The 17632-nt window shown below is 40.0% G+C and overlaps 1 protein-coding gene and 1 non-coding gene across 5 annotated transcripts in view; one reads left to right on the forward strand and one right to left on the reverse strand.

Annotated features, from left to right (window-relative positions):
- The window catches only part of ARPC1A (actin related protein 2/3 complex subunit 1A), a 30062-nt gene that overhangs the window by 8451 nt on the left and 3979 nt on the right, over positions 1 to 17632 (reverse strand). For all 4 annotated transcript variants that reach the window (XM_007448857.1, XM_007448855.1, XM_007448856.1 and 1 more), the window contains exons 2-5: positions 13170 to 13262; positions 11250 to 11354; positions 4564 to 4786; positions 2126 to 2233 (exon numbers count right to left, since the gene is read on the reverse strand). In XM_007448857.1, coding sequence (XP_007448919.1) covers positions 2126 to 2233; positions 4564 to 4786; positions 11250 to 11354; positions 13170 to 13233 — 500 coding nt within the window. In that variant the 5' untranslated portion in view covers positions 13234 to 13262. The remainder of the gene's footprint in view (positions 1 to 2125; positions 2234 to 4563; positions 4787 to 11249; positions 11355 to 13169; positions 13263 to 17632) is intronic.
- TRNAW-CCA (transfer RNA tryptophan (anticodon CCA)) lies at positions 135 to 207 on the forward strand. The gene has a single exon. It is a non-coding gene; the product is annotated as a tRNA-Trp (tRNA).

Raw genomic sequence — 17632 nt, forward strand, 5'->3', positions numbered from 1 at the left:
GTGTCTGCTTCACCATCATTCTTAACACAGCAGTCCAGAGCCCACACAGTCAAATGGTAGGAGAGAGGAAACTATTTGCTACTCTGCAATAAACCACTAGCATTAACTCACTTAAAGAAAGAAAGGGAGGGACTTCCCTGGTGGTCTAGTGGTTAAGACTCCATGCTTCCAATGCAGGGGGCCCAGGTTTGATCCCTGGTCAGGGAACTAGATCCCACATGCTGCAACTAAGGAGCCCGCCTACTGCAACTAAGACCTGGCAAAACGAAAGAAAGAGAGAAGAAAGAAAAGAAAGAAAAGAAAGAAAAGAAAGAAAGAAAGAAAGGAAGAAAGAGAAAGGAAGGAAGGAAGGAAGAAAAAGAAAGGAAAGGAAAGAAGGAAGGAAGGAAGGAGAAAAGGAAAGAAAAATAGGAAAGAAGGAAGGGAGGAAGGAAAGGAAAGAAAGGAAGAAAGAGACATCCAAAGAGAAAGTCAGGGAGGCCAGTGAGAGTGGGTAGGCTCTCCCTAGTGTCACCCTCAGGTCCACTGTCCAGCCTTTGTGGCAGGTATAGTCTGGGATGACGGCGGGTCCTTTATAGCCTGGGATCATCAGTCTCTTTCTCTAATTCCATGAAGCTGTGCGTAAGGATGTTCTGACCCAGAGTTGGGAAACAGAAGGGCTAGAGAACAGCTGGGGATCTGCCCTCCAATGCTATTTCTTTATACAGCTTCTCTTCAAAAATTTCTGAAACTTAAAGACTCCTGAAGCGATCTGGGATATTTTCCCCCTAAAACAATAATGGCAGCAGCAGCTCTGGAAGAGGCAGGACAGTGGAGAGGCAAAGGAAGCCTCGAATTATCTGTAATTTAGATGATGTAACCTCAGAATCTCTGTGCTTTAAATCTGCATCACGATGGCTACTGCTTTACTCATCAGAAGCCAGGAAAGAACTGTGTTGCCAAATTGAGAGTTCGAAGAGAAAAGACCCTTACCCACAGGACCACAGGTCGAAGCCAAGTTTATTTCTGGAAATTAATATTAACAAAAGAATTGTAAGCTATTTGTACAAGGAGATTTTTAGACACAGCCTGACAACCCAGGTGGTATGGTTAAATTCCATCTTCTAAGGGAGCTGGAATGATTCTGGGTAACACATCACAAACAACAAAACTCCTGAATATGAAAAAATCTTTACTGTTAACACTGGTTCTCAAGTAGAAGAGCCAATATTTTTCCAAAAAGTACCTTGACACTATTGTACTCCCAACCCACAGCCAAATTCCCATACATACCCTTTAAAAAAAAAACCCAAACCAAAAACCCCGTGAGGATTCTTGGATATAAATCACTGGCCAGGTTTTCTGGAATTTCTCCACATAGCTTACCAAAGAATGCTGCACCCCAACTCCCAACCCACCGCCAAATTCCCATACATACCCTTTAAAAAAAAACCCAAACCAAAAACCCCGTGAGGATTCTTGGATATAAATCACTGGCCAGGTTTTCTGGAATTTCTCCACATAGCTTACCAAAGAATGCTGCACCCCACCTCCCAACCCACCAGAGTCAACATGAAGCAACATTTGCTTTTCTTCTGGCTAAGGCCAGGGTGGGGAGGGGGGAGCCTTCTTGATAAAGAACAGCTTTAAAAAGCAATTACACTGTATGACCCTTAAAGCTCTCAGCAAAGTGGCTGTGTTTCTTCTAGTCTCATGCTAATGACAAATAAAGAGCTTTAACTGAAAAGGAACCGCACAATAACAGCTCAGCAGTGCTCTGTTCAGCTCTGTTTTGTTGATCTTGGTTTCACTCTGGAATTTGCCCAGTCTGCTGCCTGGGTTATGAAATGAGAAATAACACCGTGGGAGCGGGGGACCCTATACCTGGATGTTCTGCCTGAGGAAACTTCCTGGCTCTGCCCTTGCATCCCTCCGCCTGCCCCTCCTGGTCCACTGCTTTCTATTGATACCTCCTGATTTCCGCACTTGCTGTAGCTCCTTTTCTAGATCACAAGCTCCTTTCATCTCCGGGACCCTCATGGGGCCTAGCACAGTACCTTACAAAGAAAAGGAACCTCAAAAATACTTGCTGAAAGATGAAAAACGAAGAGCTCAAGGCCGTCTACCAATCCTCACTCGTTCCCACCTGCATTTGAAATCACAGGATCCTGCTGCCAGCAAGACGTTGTTGGGATGCCAATCCAAGCTGAGGACCGTGGAGCGAATGGGTTTTTTAATGTGCTTGCTTACCCACCTACAAAAGGAGAAAACCCATTTTAGTTTATCCACGCATCAAGAAACCATCCCCAAATGACCCACAAATGTGTGTCAGGCGAAAACACCTACATGTGGTTCTCACGTGGCCACCGAGTGTTCTACCAGAGAGAAGGTGCATTTCTAGAGGAAGAGAGGAAGGGGAACCATATGTGGCCCCTTTGCTCTCCTGACTTTCAGGCTTTGATGTTTTCATCAGAGCAGCCAGTTCGGAACTTTCCCGGCTACCAGGGGATCCTCATCATTAAGTATATTTATGGATTAACTCTCATACCGTCCCCCACGGACTTTCACATTATGTGTAACTCTAACCTTTGAAATAAAAATTGAGGTTTGAAATCACTTGAATTTTTTAAAAAAATAAATTTATTTATTTTTGGCTGCTTTGGGTCTTTGTTGCTGTGCACGGGCTTTCTAGTTCTGGCAAGCGGGGGCTACTCTTTGTTGCGGTGTGCAGGCTTCACATTGTGGTGGCTTCTCTTAATGCGGAGCACGGGCTCTAGATGCGCGGGCTTCAGTAGTTGCAGCGTGTGGGCTCAGCAGTTGTGGTGCACAGGCTTAGTTGCTCCGCGGCACGTGGGATCTTCCCGGACCAGGGCTCCAACCCGTGTCCCCTGCACTGGCAGGTGGATTCTTAACCACTGCGCCACCAGGGAAGTCTGTTGAATTTTTATTACAAATATTCAGTGATTTGTTCCTTTGTTTTGGGTTAAGTTTGGGTTGTAAAATAGTTTAATTTCCTTTCTAAGTCTCTGAGAAGCTGCAAATTCTTTATTTTTTCACAGAGAAATCAAGAAATTAGCAGAACCTCTTGCTGGTGATGGGCCTCTGACTAACTCTCTAGCTCCACTAAAATGTTTATTTATGTCTAAGATCAGTCATTATTCTGGCCTAATTCAATTTCTGTCCCTAAACTGCTGCTTAAAAACCAATGCTGTTCTGCTGCTTAGGAGCTAAGAGACTTACTCTCAAGCAGAGCACCCTTTCTTGAATGTTAAATCACTTTTCTATAGAATCTTTTTCGTAGAGACTTTTCTGAAAAGCAGACAACATTCTGACTTGTTTTATAACCGTTATTTTACCTTAAAGGTGTTTAGAGGTTGTTTTAAAGTACTCGCATCCTACAAATGAATTATAGTGCCATAGCTGAGACACTCCCCTGAACATAATGGCTTGATCAAGGGAAATACCTCGTACTACAGTAAAGCCCAATTTGCCTGAATCTGAGACTATTTTTCAATGAATAAAAATGCAAAGTCACTGAGGTTGAAAGCTACCCAGGAAAAAAGCTGTTTCTAATCTATTTGCTACAGTGAGCCTTCTAAACAATTTCTTGCAGGCAACATTTTGTTAGCCTTATTTTTACACATGCTTGCAAGCTTGCAAGCAAGAAAAACCGCAGGTCTTCAATTCAAAATTCAATCTTGTTGCAAATTCACAGACTCATTTCAAAGAATCAAAATTTCTGAGGTTTTACTAAATGACAAACTGTAATGTGATAATCCCTTCCTTTCCTTGTTTCAGACAGTGACACATGAAGAGTAATGTGTACCCAGCTATTTTTAGTACAAACACTGCCAGTTTTGCACTAAATGACAATTCCATGTTGAAGCGTTATCTACCACCCTTTCTGAACACGTGCCAGGTAGAGCAGAGTGGTTTCCTTATCAAAGTAAGCAGGAAGGAGTAGTTAAAATAACTTACTTAGCCATTAAATAAATCCCCGTATTTTGACTGGCTCAGCTCCAAGTGGTTTACAGTATAAAGTAAGTACAAGAGGCTGATTATATTTCTGAGATTCTGGTCAAATTTTAAAGTTTAACAGTTTAAACAAGTAAAATATTATACCAGGACACAGATTTGGTATAAAACTTTAAAGAAAGGAGAATACTGTTATCTGTAAGACTCCTAAATATTTTAAGTCAATAGAGATAGGGAAAAAAACTTCCTTAGGGCACTGAGCATCTTTCAAGTTTATAATTTATACATCAGAGTAAGAAAACAGCAATTTAGACAGTACAGAGTGAGAAGAGTTGTAGCATCTTAAAGAACAAACAAGTCAGGAGATCAGAACATGGAAACCACAGTTCGATATTAATATGAGAAAGATGTGAGATTGGACTCATTGCACACAGAAGGAGGAAAAATGCTCAGAGAAAATGGAGAATTTCAAAGGAAAAAAAAAATATCCAGATGAGGAAAAGATGAAGTTACAGTTAAGCCTCCACCCAGTGCCTCAAGAAGTCACTGAGGACACAGCAGTCCAAATGTATGATTCTACAGAGAAATAAAAATACTCATGTTGCTCACCAGTCATTTTCGGACTCGAAGTAACAAACAGAAATGAGTCGTGCTCCGCTGCCCACAGCAAATTTGTTCTCTAGCGGGGACCACTTGACAAAAGTGGCTGCACGGTTAATTCTCAGGATCACCAGGGTCGGCTTCCAGACACCATCTTTCTGACTCCACACATAGGCATTGCGGTCAGCCCCACAAGTGACGATGCGGTCACTCTTGGGAGCCCAGTCGATACCTGCAAGTTGAGATGTGGTGGCATCTGCTCTGCCTGGCCACTGACAACTGACACGGCACAAGCAGGAGGGCACCGGCATGGCAGGGCTGGATGCGGGCTTGGGACCTTCCTCCCCAGTCCATCCTTCCCCACCTATGGTCCTGGTCACCATCTCACACACAAAGGCAAGGATGTTTCTCTGCAAAGTTCTGTAACTCAGGATCCTCTGGAGGCCAGGCAGAACAGAGCTGTTATAATTGTGGAGGTTACAAACCAAGAAGGGGCATTCTTAACACCCAGCCACATATCTTTAGAATATCTGATCTGAAGACCCTTTTCTTCCTTCTTTATTGGATTTTTTTTTTCCTCTGAAAGTACCTTTACTCATTCAGTAACAGACCTTGGTCCATGATATTAACTGAAAGACTGCTATATGACCTACAAATAAAACAACATATAGGGTAAACAATCATCAGTATAGAGGGGAAAGTATAAATTGTGATTCTTCTGAAGCTCACTGTTTAAACTTTAAAACTAACCGAAATACCTTTTTTACATGATACAGGTTCTATGAAAGAATCTTTGAGTATCTTTGCATCTAAATGAGGAAAAGACCTAAATATGTATCTGAATGTAAGATTTATTTTTCTTATTTGATCAGACTTTTACTTACTTGGTGCCTCTATGAAGGATCCCAGAGTCAAGGTCAGTTTGTTATATACCAAGAGTAAAATCTGCTATGTATTCAGTCATTTTATAGTTACTGAAGAGGTATTTTCTATAAGTACAACTTAACACTGAAGGTATAGAAATACTACTAATAATTTTTTATTATAGATATCTCTCTAAAAATAATTAACATTCTTAACATTTACATGAAAAAAGTAAGAATCAAAGTCTCCATTAGCCATAAATCACAGTGACTTTAGTAGTGTGAACAGTTTATGTTCATTCACCTACAGGAATAGTCAGCTCAATTATTCATACCAGTGAAGGGAAAAAGATGGGGAAGTGTATTCTTGGTAATATGTATTTTTATTTTAAATCTATTCATTATAGGACAGCTTTGCAGCTCTCTTTATTAGATTTTAAATTTTATTTTTTTTAATTTTTTAAAATTTAAATTTTATTTTTTTTAATTTTTTAAATTTTTTGCGGTACCTCTCACTGTTGTGGCCTCTCCCATTGCGGAGCACAGGCTCCGGATGCACAGGCTCAGCGGCCATGGATCACGGGCCCAGCCGCTCCGCGGCACGCAGCATCTTCCCAGACCGGGGCACGAACCCGTGTCCCCTGCATTGGCAGGCGGACTCTCAACCACTGCGCCACCAGGGAAGCCCTAAATTTTATTTTTAACTACAAAAGCAAAACCCACATATTATCACGAGACAAACATCACAATGGGACACATGCAAAGTCAAAAAAGCCCTGCTTCCATTCTTCACACACATTCTTCCCGCAAAGAATACTAATATGGCAAACATTTTCTCTTGTTTTTTATAAATCAGCAGCGGTTGTAAATTGTTTTAGAACACTGATCTTATCATAATAATTTCCCAAAACATCCCACTGTTGTACGTTTTATTCCCAATCACTTATTAGAATAGATAAAACTGGAATAAACATTCAGGCACACACCTTCTTGCTCTGGTTAAAATGATCTCTATGATAAATTCCCAGAAGTGTGATGCAAAATAGTTATTTTTATGACTGTCTTGTTTTCCTAACTTGATTACCAGCTTCCTGACAATATGAAGCAAGTCTCTGAAACTACTGTGGTGGGCAGACCCTGGAGTGGTCTCCGAGATTCCACCTCCTGGTGTTCACGACTCTGTGGGACACCCCTCCCTGTGGGTGTGGGCAGGACCCCTGACTCACTTCTAACCAGTGGAATGCTGGGAAGGTGAGATGGATGTGACTAGTGCACAAGATTACCTAAGAGCATGGCACCCCTCTTGCTAGAGCCTCTCAAGGTCTTTCTCTGTTACTCTCTGTTGAAGAAGCAAGCGGCCATGAATCTCTCAGCTGCACGGAAATGAATTCTACCACCATCAACCTGAAGGCGCTTGGAAGTAGATCCCTCCCTGGTGGAGCCTCTGATGAGAACAGCCCTTCCGTGGCTGACACCTTGATTACAGCTTATATGAGACCCTGAGCAGAGGTCCCAGAGAAGCCAAGCCCAGATTCTTGACGCACAAAAAACTGAGATAATAAGTGTGTTTTGGTTTAAGTGGCTAAGTGTGTAGTATTTGTGACATAGCGATAGAAGACTTATACATCCTCTAATATCCAGAATATTGCCTTGTAATGAGAAAACTCAGTGATTCTGTAATGATTTTGACGATCTCAAATTTCACCCCATTCCAATATCACCACCACTTTAATTACACATGTATGTATTTTATAAGAATTCCTGAGGTGCTTAAAAAAAAAAAATCAATAGATCCTTATTCTCTAAGAAAAATACAAGGAACTGCTTTCTGCTTTGTTTTATAGTTCTAAGTCTACTTCTGTGGCTACATCTTTCATTTGAATATAGAAGTTGTAAAAGCAGAGTCGTAGCCTCAACCTGTTTTTAGATAACATTAGCTTTTAACTCTTTTAAAACACACACTTGTTAAAAAGAGAGTGGGAAGGGCAAATATTCAGTAAAGGCAAGTTCTCATCTCTTGCTAATTTAGTGTTGCATCTTTTTTTGTTTTCCTGCCATTAGAAGACTTCGAAGGAAAAGAAAAGGAATCTAACGTCTATCCTGTCTTTCCTATACTAACTATATTTCAGGATAACCAAACAGTAGATGAAGGTAAGCATCTCTTTTATGAATGTATTCTAGCTAACAGAGAAGAAATGATAGATTTAGAATATTATCATGTTGCAGCCACTATTAAATTAATGGCTATGGGCACTGATCATCAACAACTGCTAGCATCACAGAAAGAAAGACAACTGGACATTATGTGCCTCCTTCATGAAAGAACCTGCTACCACCTAACTTCAACTAGCAATTCACAGGAAACACAGAGGACGGAGAAATATGTGAAACACCATGGGCTTGCAATCCGTAAAACCCAGGCTCTGGAAAACACTACAGGACAAACAACCTGATTTCTGAATTTTCTTAACAAATAAATTGCAAAGGAAAAGAAAGAAGGGAACCTATAAATTTAATAGATAGATCAACTGATCACAACCATGTGTGTACCTTATTAGGATGCCAATTAAAACAGACTATTGTAGGGCTTCCCTGGTGGCACAGTGGTTGGGAGTCCGCCTGCCGATGCAGGGGATGCGGGTTCGTGCCTCGGTCCGGGAGGATCCCGCGTGCTGCGGAAGCGGCTGGGCCTGTGAGCCGTGGCCGCTGAGCCTGCGCGTCCGGAGCCTGTGCTCCGCAGCGGGAGAGGCCGCAACAGTGAGAGGCCCGCGAATCGCAAAAAAAATAAAAAAAAAACCAAAAAAAACCCAGACTATTGTATTGGTTATTGTTGAAGAGTCCTTACCTTTTAGAGACGCAAACTGAAATATGAAGTGATGCAATGTCTGGGATGTGCTTGAAAATAGTACAGGAAGAAGAATTGAGAGTGAGCTGAGAACAAGATTAGCTGTGAATTGATAATTGCTGAATCTGAGTCATGGGTATATAGGGGCTCATTACATTACTCTGCTTTTATATGCTTTCTATTTAAAAGTGTCCACAGTAAAATGTTTTTTTTTTAAAGGAGATGGTGATCAAGCATTTAACACAAAAGAATAAAGTCAGAGAAAAACACCAGAATTCTGATATCCCTTTGATGCATGCCATACTCTTTTTCTCTGTAGTACTGAGCAGACTTTTCTTCTAAAAAGCTTCAGAGAGTAATTTTCTTTTTCCGTAGTTACTATCTCTCTGAGAAATTATGTTTGATCCTTTGTCTCCTGCGACAGAGTTATATTTAGACTTTTCCAACAACAGTTTTTTCAGATCTAAAAAAAAAATGTCATTTGAGCATTTGGACAGAAAACAGGCCCAAGTTCAAAGGATTCCAGAAGAGAAGCAGGGGGAGAAAAAGGACATAACTAACTATTTCACTTTTTTGGCTATTTCTTTGGTCTTTCATCTTGGCCCTTTCTCATTTATAAGTATTTCCTAATGTTAAAATTCCAATTTAAAATATGAGTGTTCTTATTTTTAGGCTGTAAGGCCACTGGCAAAGGGACTTAAAGAAAATAGGCCAAACCTCATAAAAATAAGGTCATGGGAAAGCAACAGCAACAAAAATAGAAATTATGTCTTTGGTGCTGGTTTGGTAATATAGTTAGTCGGTTCCTGACTGATATCACATACAAAGCACTGGTAAAAACAAGAAGGGATGGTCATAAGTTTTTGCTGGAGATACAATGTAAGGGGTGCAGAGGGTCAAAACATGCTGTTTTTCTCTGATTGGGGGGAAGGATATATTTAAGCTAATCAGTATATTAGGGGATGAGAGGCAAAACTCAAGGGTTCCAATTTAAAATAAAAAAGAAAATTACCATCAGTCCCTGTGCTGCCTACTTAAGTGCAAACAATCATTGTAAGAAGGGAAACCCAAGACTGTGGTGAGAAATTCATAATTGAAAAGTTAAGGAGAATAAGTTTTGATGTGCTTGGCCAATTGTTTAAAGCAGTTGAATCACTTAGAAAATAGGATAAAAAAGAAACTATGGTAGTAAGGGTCAAAAACCAAGAGTTCTCCCTGAACGCAGCAGTAAGTTAGTAAGTTTTTTTAAAAAGTAGCCAGACAGGGCTTCCCTGGCGGTGCAGTGGTTGAGAGTCTGCCTGCCGATGCAGGGAACATGGGTTCGTGCCCCGGTCTGGGAGGATCCCACATGCCGTGGAGCGGCTGGGCCCGTGAGCCATGGCTTCTGAGCCTGTGCTCCGCAGTGGGAGAGGCCACAACAGTGAGAGGCCCACGTACCGCAAAAAAAAAAAAAAAAAAGTAGCCAGACATGACTTAACAACAAAGCAATACACTGTCTTGAAATCTGGTATCAAGATATGGTTTACTAAATTCTGAAAACATTGTAAAAATTCTCCATTTTTTCTTCCTTCTCCTTTATTTCACATTGCTTAATAAAACTCGACACTGCTCTGCTTGCTACCTTTACCCAACTATTCATTGATAGTTTTTGTCAAAGATGAAAGTTACTGTACACTTAGGAATCCGCCTCAGAGCTAATGCTTTAAGATCCAGTCTTCTACAAATTAACAAGAACAAGTTAAAAACTCAATGGAAAAATGGTTAGGAGTTATGAACAATAAAGTCATGAAAATTAAAACCCAGGTGGCTAATAAACATCTGCTCAACCTTTCTATTAATCAGGGAAATGCAGCTTATAGAGTGACCAAAGATCACTCATCAGCCAGTCTGCTTCTATCAAGCATGTGTGGGGTGTGGGAAGAAAAGCACTCCTATCAGGGCCACAGGAATGCAGGCGATCTGACAATGCCTGGCAAGGCTGAAGATGCTTGCACCCCTGTGGTACAGCAAGTCTCCCAGAGACATCCACACCTGAACAGAGATCTGCCCAGGGACGCTCAATTTAGCACTTAAATGTCACAGGGAAAAAGTGGAAGCAACTTAAATATCCTTCTATGGAGGAAAGAGTAAATAGATGAGGTATGAAATGCTACCCAGCAGGTAAAAGGAATCAATTTGATCTAGATACACCTACATACAGAGAACTCAGAAACAATGTGGAATGCAAAAGTCACAGGAGATGCATGCTATGATGCCATTTATGCAGTATTTAAAAATTCTAGCCAATAGTACTAAAGACTGCTTACACACACTGACACACACACACACATACATGTATGTGAAAGTATAAAAAACAGACTGGTACATGTATGTGAAAGTATAAATAATGGACTGGGACAATGTCATACCAATTACAGTGTCTTCTGGGTGAGAGGAATAGGACTGGTGGTGAAAGGAGACTTTACCATTATCTGGAATAATACTTCTTATAATCAAATCTTTGTGTCCCAAGTTTTCTGGCACAGGAAAAAAGATAAATAGCTGCTAATTCTGGGTGGCAGGAATATGGATGTTTGTTATATCACTCTATGTCCTTTTCAATATTTTGGAATGTCTTCCTTGCCCTAAAAACAACATACAGGAAATTTTTGGAAGACACAGTGTTTCCCTCGGGACTTGGGAACACAGCTTGGCTTGCGGTTGCACACAGCTGACGTGCTGTCTGGTTTTCGCTTTCATGTCTCATCTAATCTAAGCTCTCTAGTCCCCAGAGTAGGTTGTGTTTTCTGTAACATTAGCAGAGCAATGCATACCAGCTGGGCTCAGAGACGCACTTAAAAACTGAGGTTTATATATTTTCTCAAGAAAAATCAGTAAATGCTGCACTAAGTACCGTGGCAGACTTCCTTTACTAGGCTATCTGTTTACACAGAAGCGTGCTAGACTTGGAAATGCTGCACTAAGCTCATGTGATCTCCTTTTTTTACCTGTGATGTGTCCGTTGTGCTCCTTGAGTTCATGAGCTTTCACCCACTGGCTCCCGTTCTTCTTGTAGATGTGGACTTCGTGGTTATTGGGGCTAAGGGCAATCTCTGGAGAAAAAAGTCAATAGTTAACACCTGAACTCAAAATTGTCACAAAAAAAGTGATGTTACAGTTGGCATTTTAAAAACAGACTGAAGGAAGGAACAGGAAAGAGGTTTCAGAAAATGGTTCCCAATATTCGTCCTGAAGAATTCCTTTATTATTTTTACCTCTACTTGGACCCCATATTTCAAAATGTTTTCTAGAAAAACTGAATTAAAAAATTCATTTTATTAGAAACATATACAACTGTCAATTAAAGTTCTAACCAGTAACAAATAAACAATATTACTATACTTAACTGATATAACTTTATTTATTTTATTTTGTTTTGGCCCAGCCGCTAGGCTTGAGGGATCTTAGTTCCCCAACCAGGGCCCCAGCAGTGAAAGTGCCGAGTGCTAACCACTGAACCGCCAGGAAATTCCCTTAACTGACATAATTTTAGTCCACAGTAAATATATTTGACATTTTAGTTCGCCTGTACAACACTATTAAAGACAAATATTTAATTTCTGTTAGACTTTCTGAAATACTAAAAATAGCTCATAGGCTTTCATTACTGCTATCATAGACCCAGGCTGGAACCACTAGTTTATAAAAACAAACAAACAAACAAAACCCCCAACAACCCTTGATACTACTGATAAAATATATTGAAGTTTTTCTTTACAATAAAGCTAATATAAATCACAAAATAAAATTCTCAAGAGAACTCTCTTAGACCAATCTAAAATGTTAAGAATATACATATATGATGGAGTTTTTGAACTTTTACTGGTATTTTTTCCTTTCTAGTTCATCCATTTTTTAAAAATAAATATCGATTTCTTAAAATTAAAGTCTATGACCCAAACTTTATGTCAATCATTTAATAGTTCCCCCATCTATCATATCCCCCATTTATACATAATATCCAGAACAGGCAAATCCATGGAGACAGAAAGCAGATTAGTAGTTGCCTAGGGCTGGAAGTTTTGAGGAAAATTGGAAGTGAATGCTAATGGGCATAGAGTTTCTTTTTGGAGTGATGAAAATATTCTGAAACTAGACAGTGGTGATTGTTGCATAATTCTGTTTAATATACTAAACACCACTGAATTGTATACTTCAAAAGGGTGAATTTTATGACCTGTGAATTATATTTCAATAAGGCTATTATTTTAGACAGTGAATAAATACCTAACTTTTAAAAATAACTCATGGGCATAATACTACACTTCTGTTTTTAGATTTTTTTTTTTTGCCTTCTCCTTGTCATATTACCTGCACTTTGCTTGCTGTACTACACCTACTTCTAAAAGTCTTCTCCATCCCTTTCTAGTTTGCTAGAGCTATAAAACTGGAAACTCAAGCTTATCATGAATAACATAGTAAACACCAGATTAAACACTGCTCTCAGTACGCCACTTTGTAAACCATATGTGTCTTATTTCTAGGTCCTAGTATTCTGACTAAATGCTGGGTGGTGAGTGTTACTGTACAACCATCCCAGACATTGGGTTATTAGGGCAATGAAAGATGTCTCTGATATAAACTGTCCTCCAGATGGTACTGTAGAAAAAGAAGTGGACAAGGAGCCAGAAGGCCTGAGTGCTAATTATGGCTCTGATATTAACTTGGGTATAACCACTGGAAAGTCCTTCCAACCCGCTCAGCCTCGATTTCTCTACCTGTAAACCAAAGGACTGACCTAGTTCTCTCTGAAGCTATATCTATGTCCTGTTCACATATGATATTGAAATATGTGATCCCTAAAAGTACCCACATCTAAAAGAATCAAAGGTACCAAAATAAAGGAGCAAAGTTAATAGCATACTTACGGGTACGATCCCTGTTCCAGGCATGACAGGTGATTGGCTCTAGTAAAAACTGATGCAGGGACATTATTCTTCGTGTGTTCAAAGGACAGAAAGCTGCAACAAGCAACAGAAAAAGCATTTAAAATGGCAGGCAATCCATATTTAAGTTGTCTGGGGATCCTGAAATGTCTGGGGATAAATAAAACAATTCTCCCATTGAAAAAGACCAATCTCAATGTCAAAACTTAATCATTTAAATACAATTAGCACTGTAACCACATCAAGGGACTCTAAAACCATGAGTTAAGGACTGTCGGGGTACAAGATATTCACACAGTCTCAAATGATCATCCTACAGATTATTTATTAATTACAAACAGAAAAACATGCATTTACAATAAAAAAATCTGGCAGTCACCACCTTAACCAAGCAATCAATCTTAGTATCATTAAGTAGTGGAACAATATAATCTGATGGGCCTCCTGACAGGAGACAAACTGAAGGGCACACCATCACTTATAAATAGTGACCACTTAATTTATTATCCAGACCGGAATACTTTCAAGAGAGCATAAAGGGGCACTATTAATAATTATGCTGCAAAAACAGGCCACAGGACTATGCTGGAGAAACCTGGTAATAGGCCAACCTACCTATGAAGTATTTATGCCAAACATATTGTATTTATGCTAAATCCAATCAACATCTAGACCTAATTTCCAGTTTACAGGAAATAAAGGGGAGTGGAATTAGTTAAGTAACACCAAGGGGAAACAAACAGTTAAAACCAGAATGTGTGCCATCCTATAAAACAATTGGCCTGGACAATTCAAAAGAGGTTGGGGTGGGGGAGGGTGGCTGCTCTATATTAAAAGAACTATGGAAACCAAATTTGATAAATGAAACTTGATTGTAAACCTACATTTTTAAAACAGCTGTAAAAGATGTATTTCATAAATAGGAAAAATTTGTATTTGGACTACCTATCACACAACAATACGGAATTATTTTCAACTTCTTAACTATGATAATGGTTGGCTGTTAGGTAGGAGAATGTCCTAACTCTTAGGAGATAAAGATGATGAAGTATTTAGGGATGAAATGTCATGACGTCTTCTGTAACTTATTTTCAATCATTCAGAACAAGCAGATGTATAAAGAGCAAATGTGGCAATACGTCAACAACTGGCGAATCAAGGCAAAGAGTAGGCAGGTGTTTGTTATGTTAGTTACTCTTTAAACCTTTTATTTTAACTAAATGAAAAGGAGGAATCTGTGAAACATCATTAAATTAAAAACCAAATCACACTCTCCATTCTATAGGCACCCAAATCTAGATACACTGATGAAGCAACTTTTACCTGAAATAGGAGAAATTTTTTCAAAAAAGCAGTCAGCGGCCCCACCCCCATCTCTTTTTTAACAATTCTAAGAGGCACTCCCACAGCACTCAGACGTTTCAATACTTTAAGTACAAGTCAACCTAGGGTGGAGACTGAAATGTGAGATAGGAATTCTGATGCAAGAAGGAAATGAATGGAAAGGCCATCAGAAGGTTGTAAAGTGAACAATGAAAGTTCAGACAAAGCAGAAATCAATCTTAGTGGAAAGCAAAGGAAATGTCTCTGCTAATTGCTGTAAGGGAACCTAAAGGTCAAAAAGAGATAAGTGTACCCTTAAATAAAACATCTGGTATCTTGAACTGGCAGAGAAATATCAGTGTTTCACATTCTATTCTAAGAGTGAGGATATTTAGGTCATTAATTTTTTTTTATGGGTACATGTTCTAGAAAGCAAATTGCAACTGACAAATAAAATCTCTAACTAGAAATTAAAAAAACTTTTAAATGAATTCAAATAACACTGCTTAATTCGTCTATTTTTAAAAAAATAAACCTCCAGAAGCTCAGTGCATGATTCTCTTTCTCTGATATCATACGCTTACCCATTACAAAAGGTTTTACTCAGTTACTCAAAATAACATGTTGTGCCATAAACATATGCTTAATTAAAAGCAATTTAGTTTATATGCCATATTTTAAAGGCTTACTTGTTAACTGAAACAAAATTGGTCTGCAAATTAATAATTTAATGTAAATATCTACACGCAATAAAAGCACACATTTCATATACAGTTAAAAAAGAAAAGGTGGACTACCCTGGTGGCGCAGTGGTTAAGAATCCGCCTGCCAATGCAGGGGACACGGGTTCCAGCCCTGGTCTGGGAAGATCCCACATGCCTCGGAGCAACTAAGCCCGTGCGCCACAACTACTGAGCCTGTGCTCTAGAGCCCGTGAGCCACAACTACTGAGCCCGCACACCACAACTACTGAAGCCCGCATGCCTAGAGCCTGTGCTCCACAACAAAGAGAAGCCACGGCAATGAGAACCCCGCGCACTGCAACGAAGAGTAGCCCCCGCTCACCGCAACTAGAGAAAGCCCGCGCACAGCAACAAAGGCCCAACGCAGCCAAAGATAAATAAATTAATTAATTTAAAAAAATGTTCTCGGGCTTCCCTGGTGGTGCAGTGGTTGAGACTCTGCCTGCCGATGCAGGGGACACGGGTTCGTGCCCCGGTCCGGTAAGATCCCACATGCCACGGAGCAGCTGGGCCCGTGAGCCATGGCCGCCGAGCCTGCGCGTCTGGGGCCTGTGCTCCGCAATGAGAGAGGCCACAACAGTGAGAGGCCTGCGTACCGCAAAAAAAAAAAAAAAAAAAAAAAGTTCTCAATTTATATTAAAAAAAAAAGATGCAGACAAAGGCTTTCTCATTCTAAACCTCATGGTTATAAGCAATGCAGCAAAGCCTTCAAAAGAGGTAAACATTTACTCAATGGCATAATTATTTCTAAAATCGCATTTCTAATTTCGTTATAGCATTCAAGTTCCATATTTGGACATACACTTAGACCTGTACTTCCTTCTGTAATCATGTGGCTATTTTAAGTCTGTAGGCCAAGACAACACTCATGTTTGTCAGATTCATAAGACACCAGTAAACACTGCCTGTGTTCATTAAACTCAGTGTGAAAGCAGAATGACAACTTGAATTTTGTACAAAGAAAAAGAAACCTCTGTCATAGGGTGATAATTATAATTTCTAAACTGTGATTCATATTTAAGTGAAATCTGAAAAACTTTGTCTTAACAAGGGTAGAGAGAAGAAAAAGGGAGAGACAAAAAGGTGCTGCATTAAATTTAACAAACTTCTACTGATGAACTTCTAATGTCCAGTACAGAGAGAGACAAAGAACAATTTATAGGACATTATGATTCCAGGGACCCCCTCCACCCCCCAACTCCTTTCTTTACCTGTCACTTGAGTCATCCTGGTATTTGGTTAGCCATGGGCTGTGGAGCCAAGAGGACCTGGGTTTGAATCCTGGCTTTGACACACAGTAGCTAGGAAACCCTGGGCAAGTCACTCAATCTCTAAAACTCATTTTTCTTCATCTGTAAAATGGACATAGAACTGACATCCCAAGGCCAGTGGTAGCAGGATTAAATAATACGTGAAAGCATGTAGTTCAAAGCCTAGCCTAAAACAGATGCTCGGTAAGTTAAGTTAGTTAGTTCCCTTTCTTCCTCTGACCCAAGGCTTTTGAACCATCCCTAGAAATACACACCAGTAAGTACCCTCTGAACTTGGAAACACCTACCTAGGCTTTAAATTCTCGGTCCTGGAGCTTTAAAGTATTTGTACAGTGGGATTTCAGTTCCCTGCTTGGGGTCAGTTTTCGAGACTGTGATTCATCCAGTTTCTAATTGCTCTCAATACCCAACCCAGCAATAGCAGGTGCTGTGACAAGGTCACCACACCCTCCCCAGCGTTCAGAGACAGGTTCCAACTCCAGGCACCAGCCTCACCAGCAGACCAAACTTCCTTAGGCAGAACCTGTTTCAGCACAGGATTAGTTACCTAGATCTGATACTCTCCCCCAGCAGGAGATTTAGTTTTCCAAGAATGATCCCCTTCTTTAATTGTGGTAAGTAGATGAATTAACCTCGGAAGCCCTCCAAATAGGATGTGTAGGAAGCAGCCACTTACACCTACTCCCTCACAGGGCAAAAAATAGCCTCCTGAATGATACCTTCTCCTTTTCTTTCTTTTTTTCTTTTTCTTTTTTTTTAAGATACCTGAAAAACCCAGGGCCTCCGGGAAACCAAAAGGTTACATTTAAAAACTGATAAAAGAGGGCAGAACTAGGATAATTTAGGTAATTTCAGCAATGAGTTGAAATAGATAAAAGTAGGTCAGCATTTCCTTCCGGTTCCAAAGCCCCAGTATGAGAACAGATGGCTTTATAATTAAAGATTCTAAACTACAATTTATTAAGTGCCTGCCATGTGCCCAGCAGTGTAGTAAGTACCAGGTTGAGGCCAGAAACATAAATAAATCTGACACCTTCCTGGTCCTCGAATCTGGGGGGAGAAGGGTAGAAGAGGAAGGGGAGATAGATACACAGACGGAGAATGCCGA

Source organism: Lipotes vexillifer, unplaced genomic scaffold (genome assembly GCF_000442215.2).
Source record: "Lipotes vexillifer unplaced genomic scaffold, Lipotes_vexillifer_v1.1 scaffold778, whole genome shotgun sequence".
In the NCBI taxonomy this organism is placed as follows: Eukaryota; Metazoa; Chordata; class Mammalia; order Artiodactyla; family Lipotidae; genus Lipotes; species Lipotes vexillifer.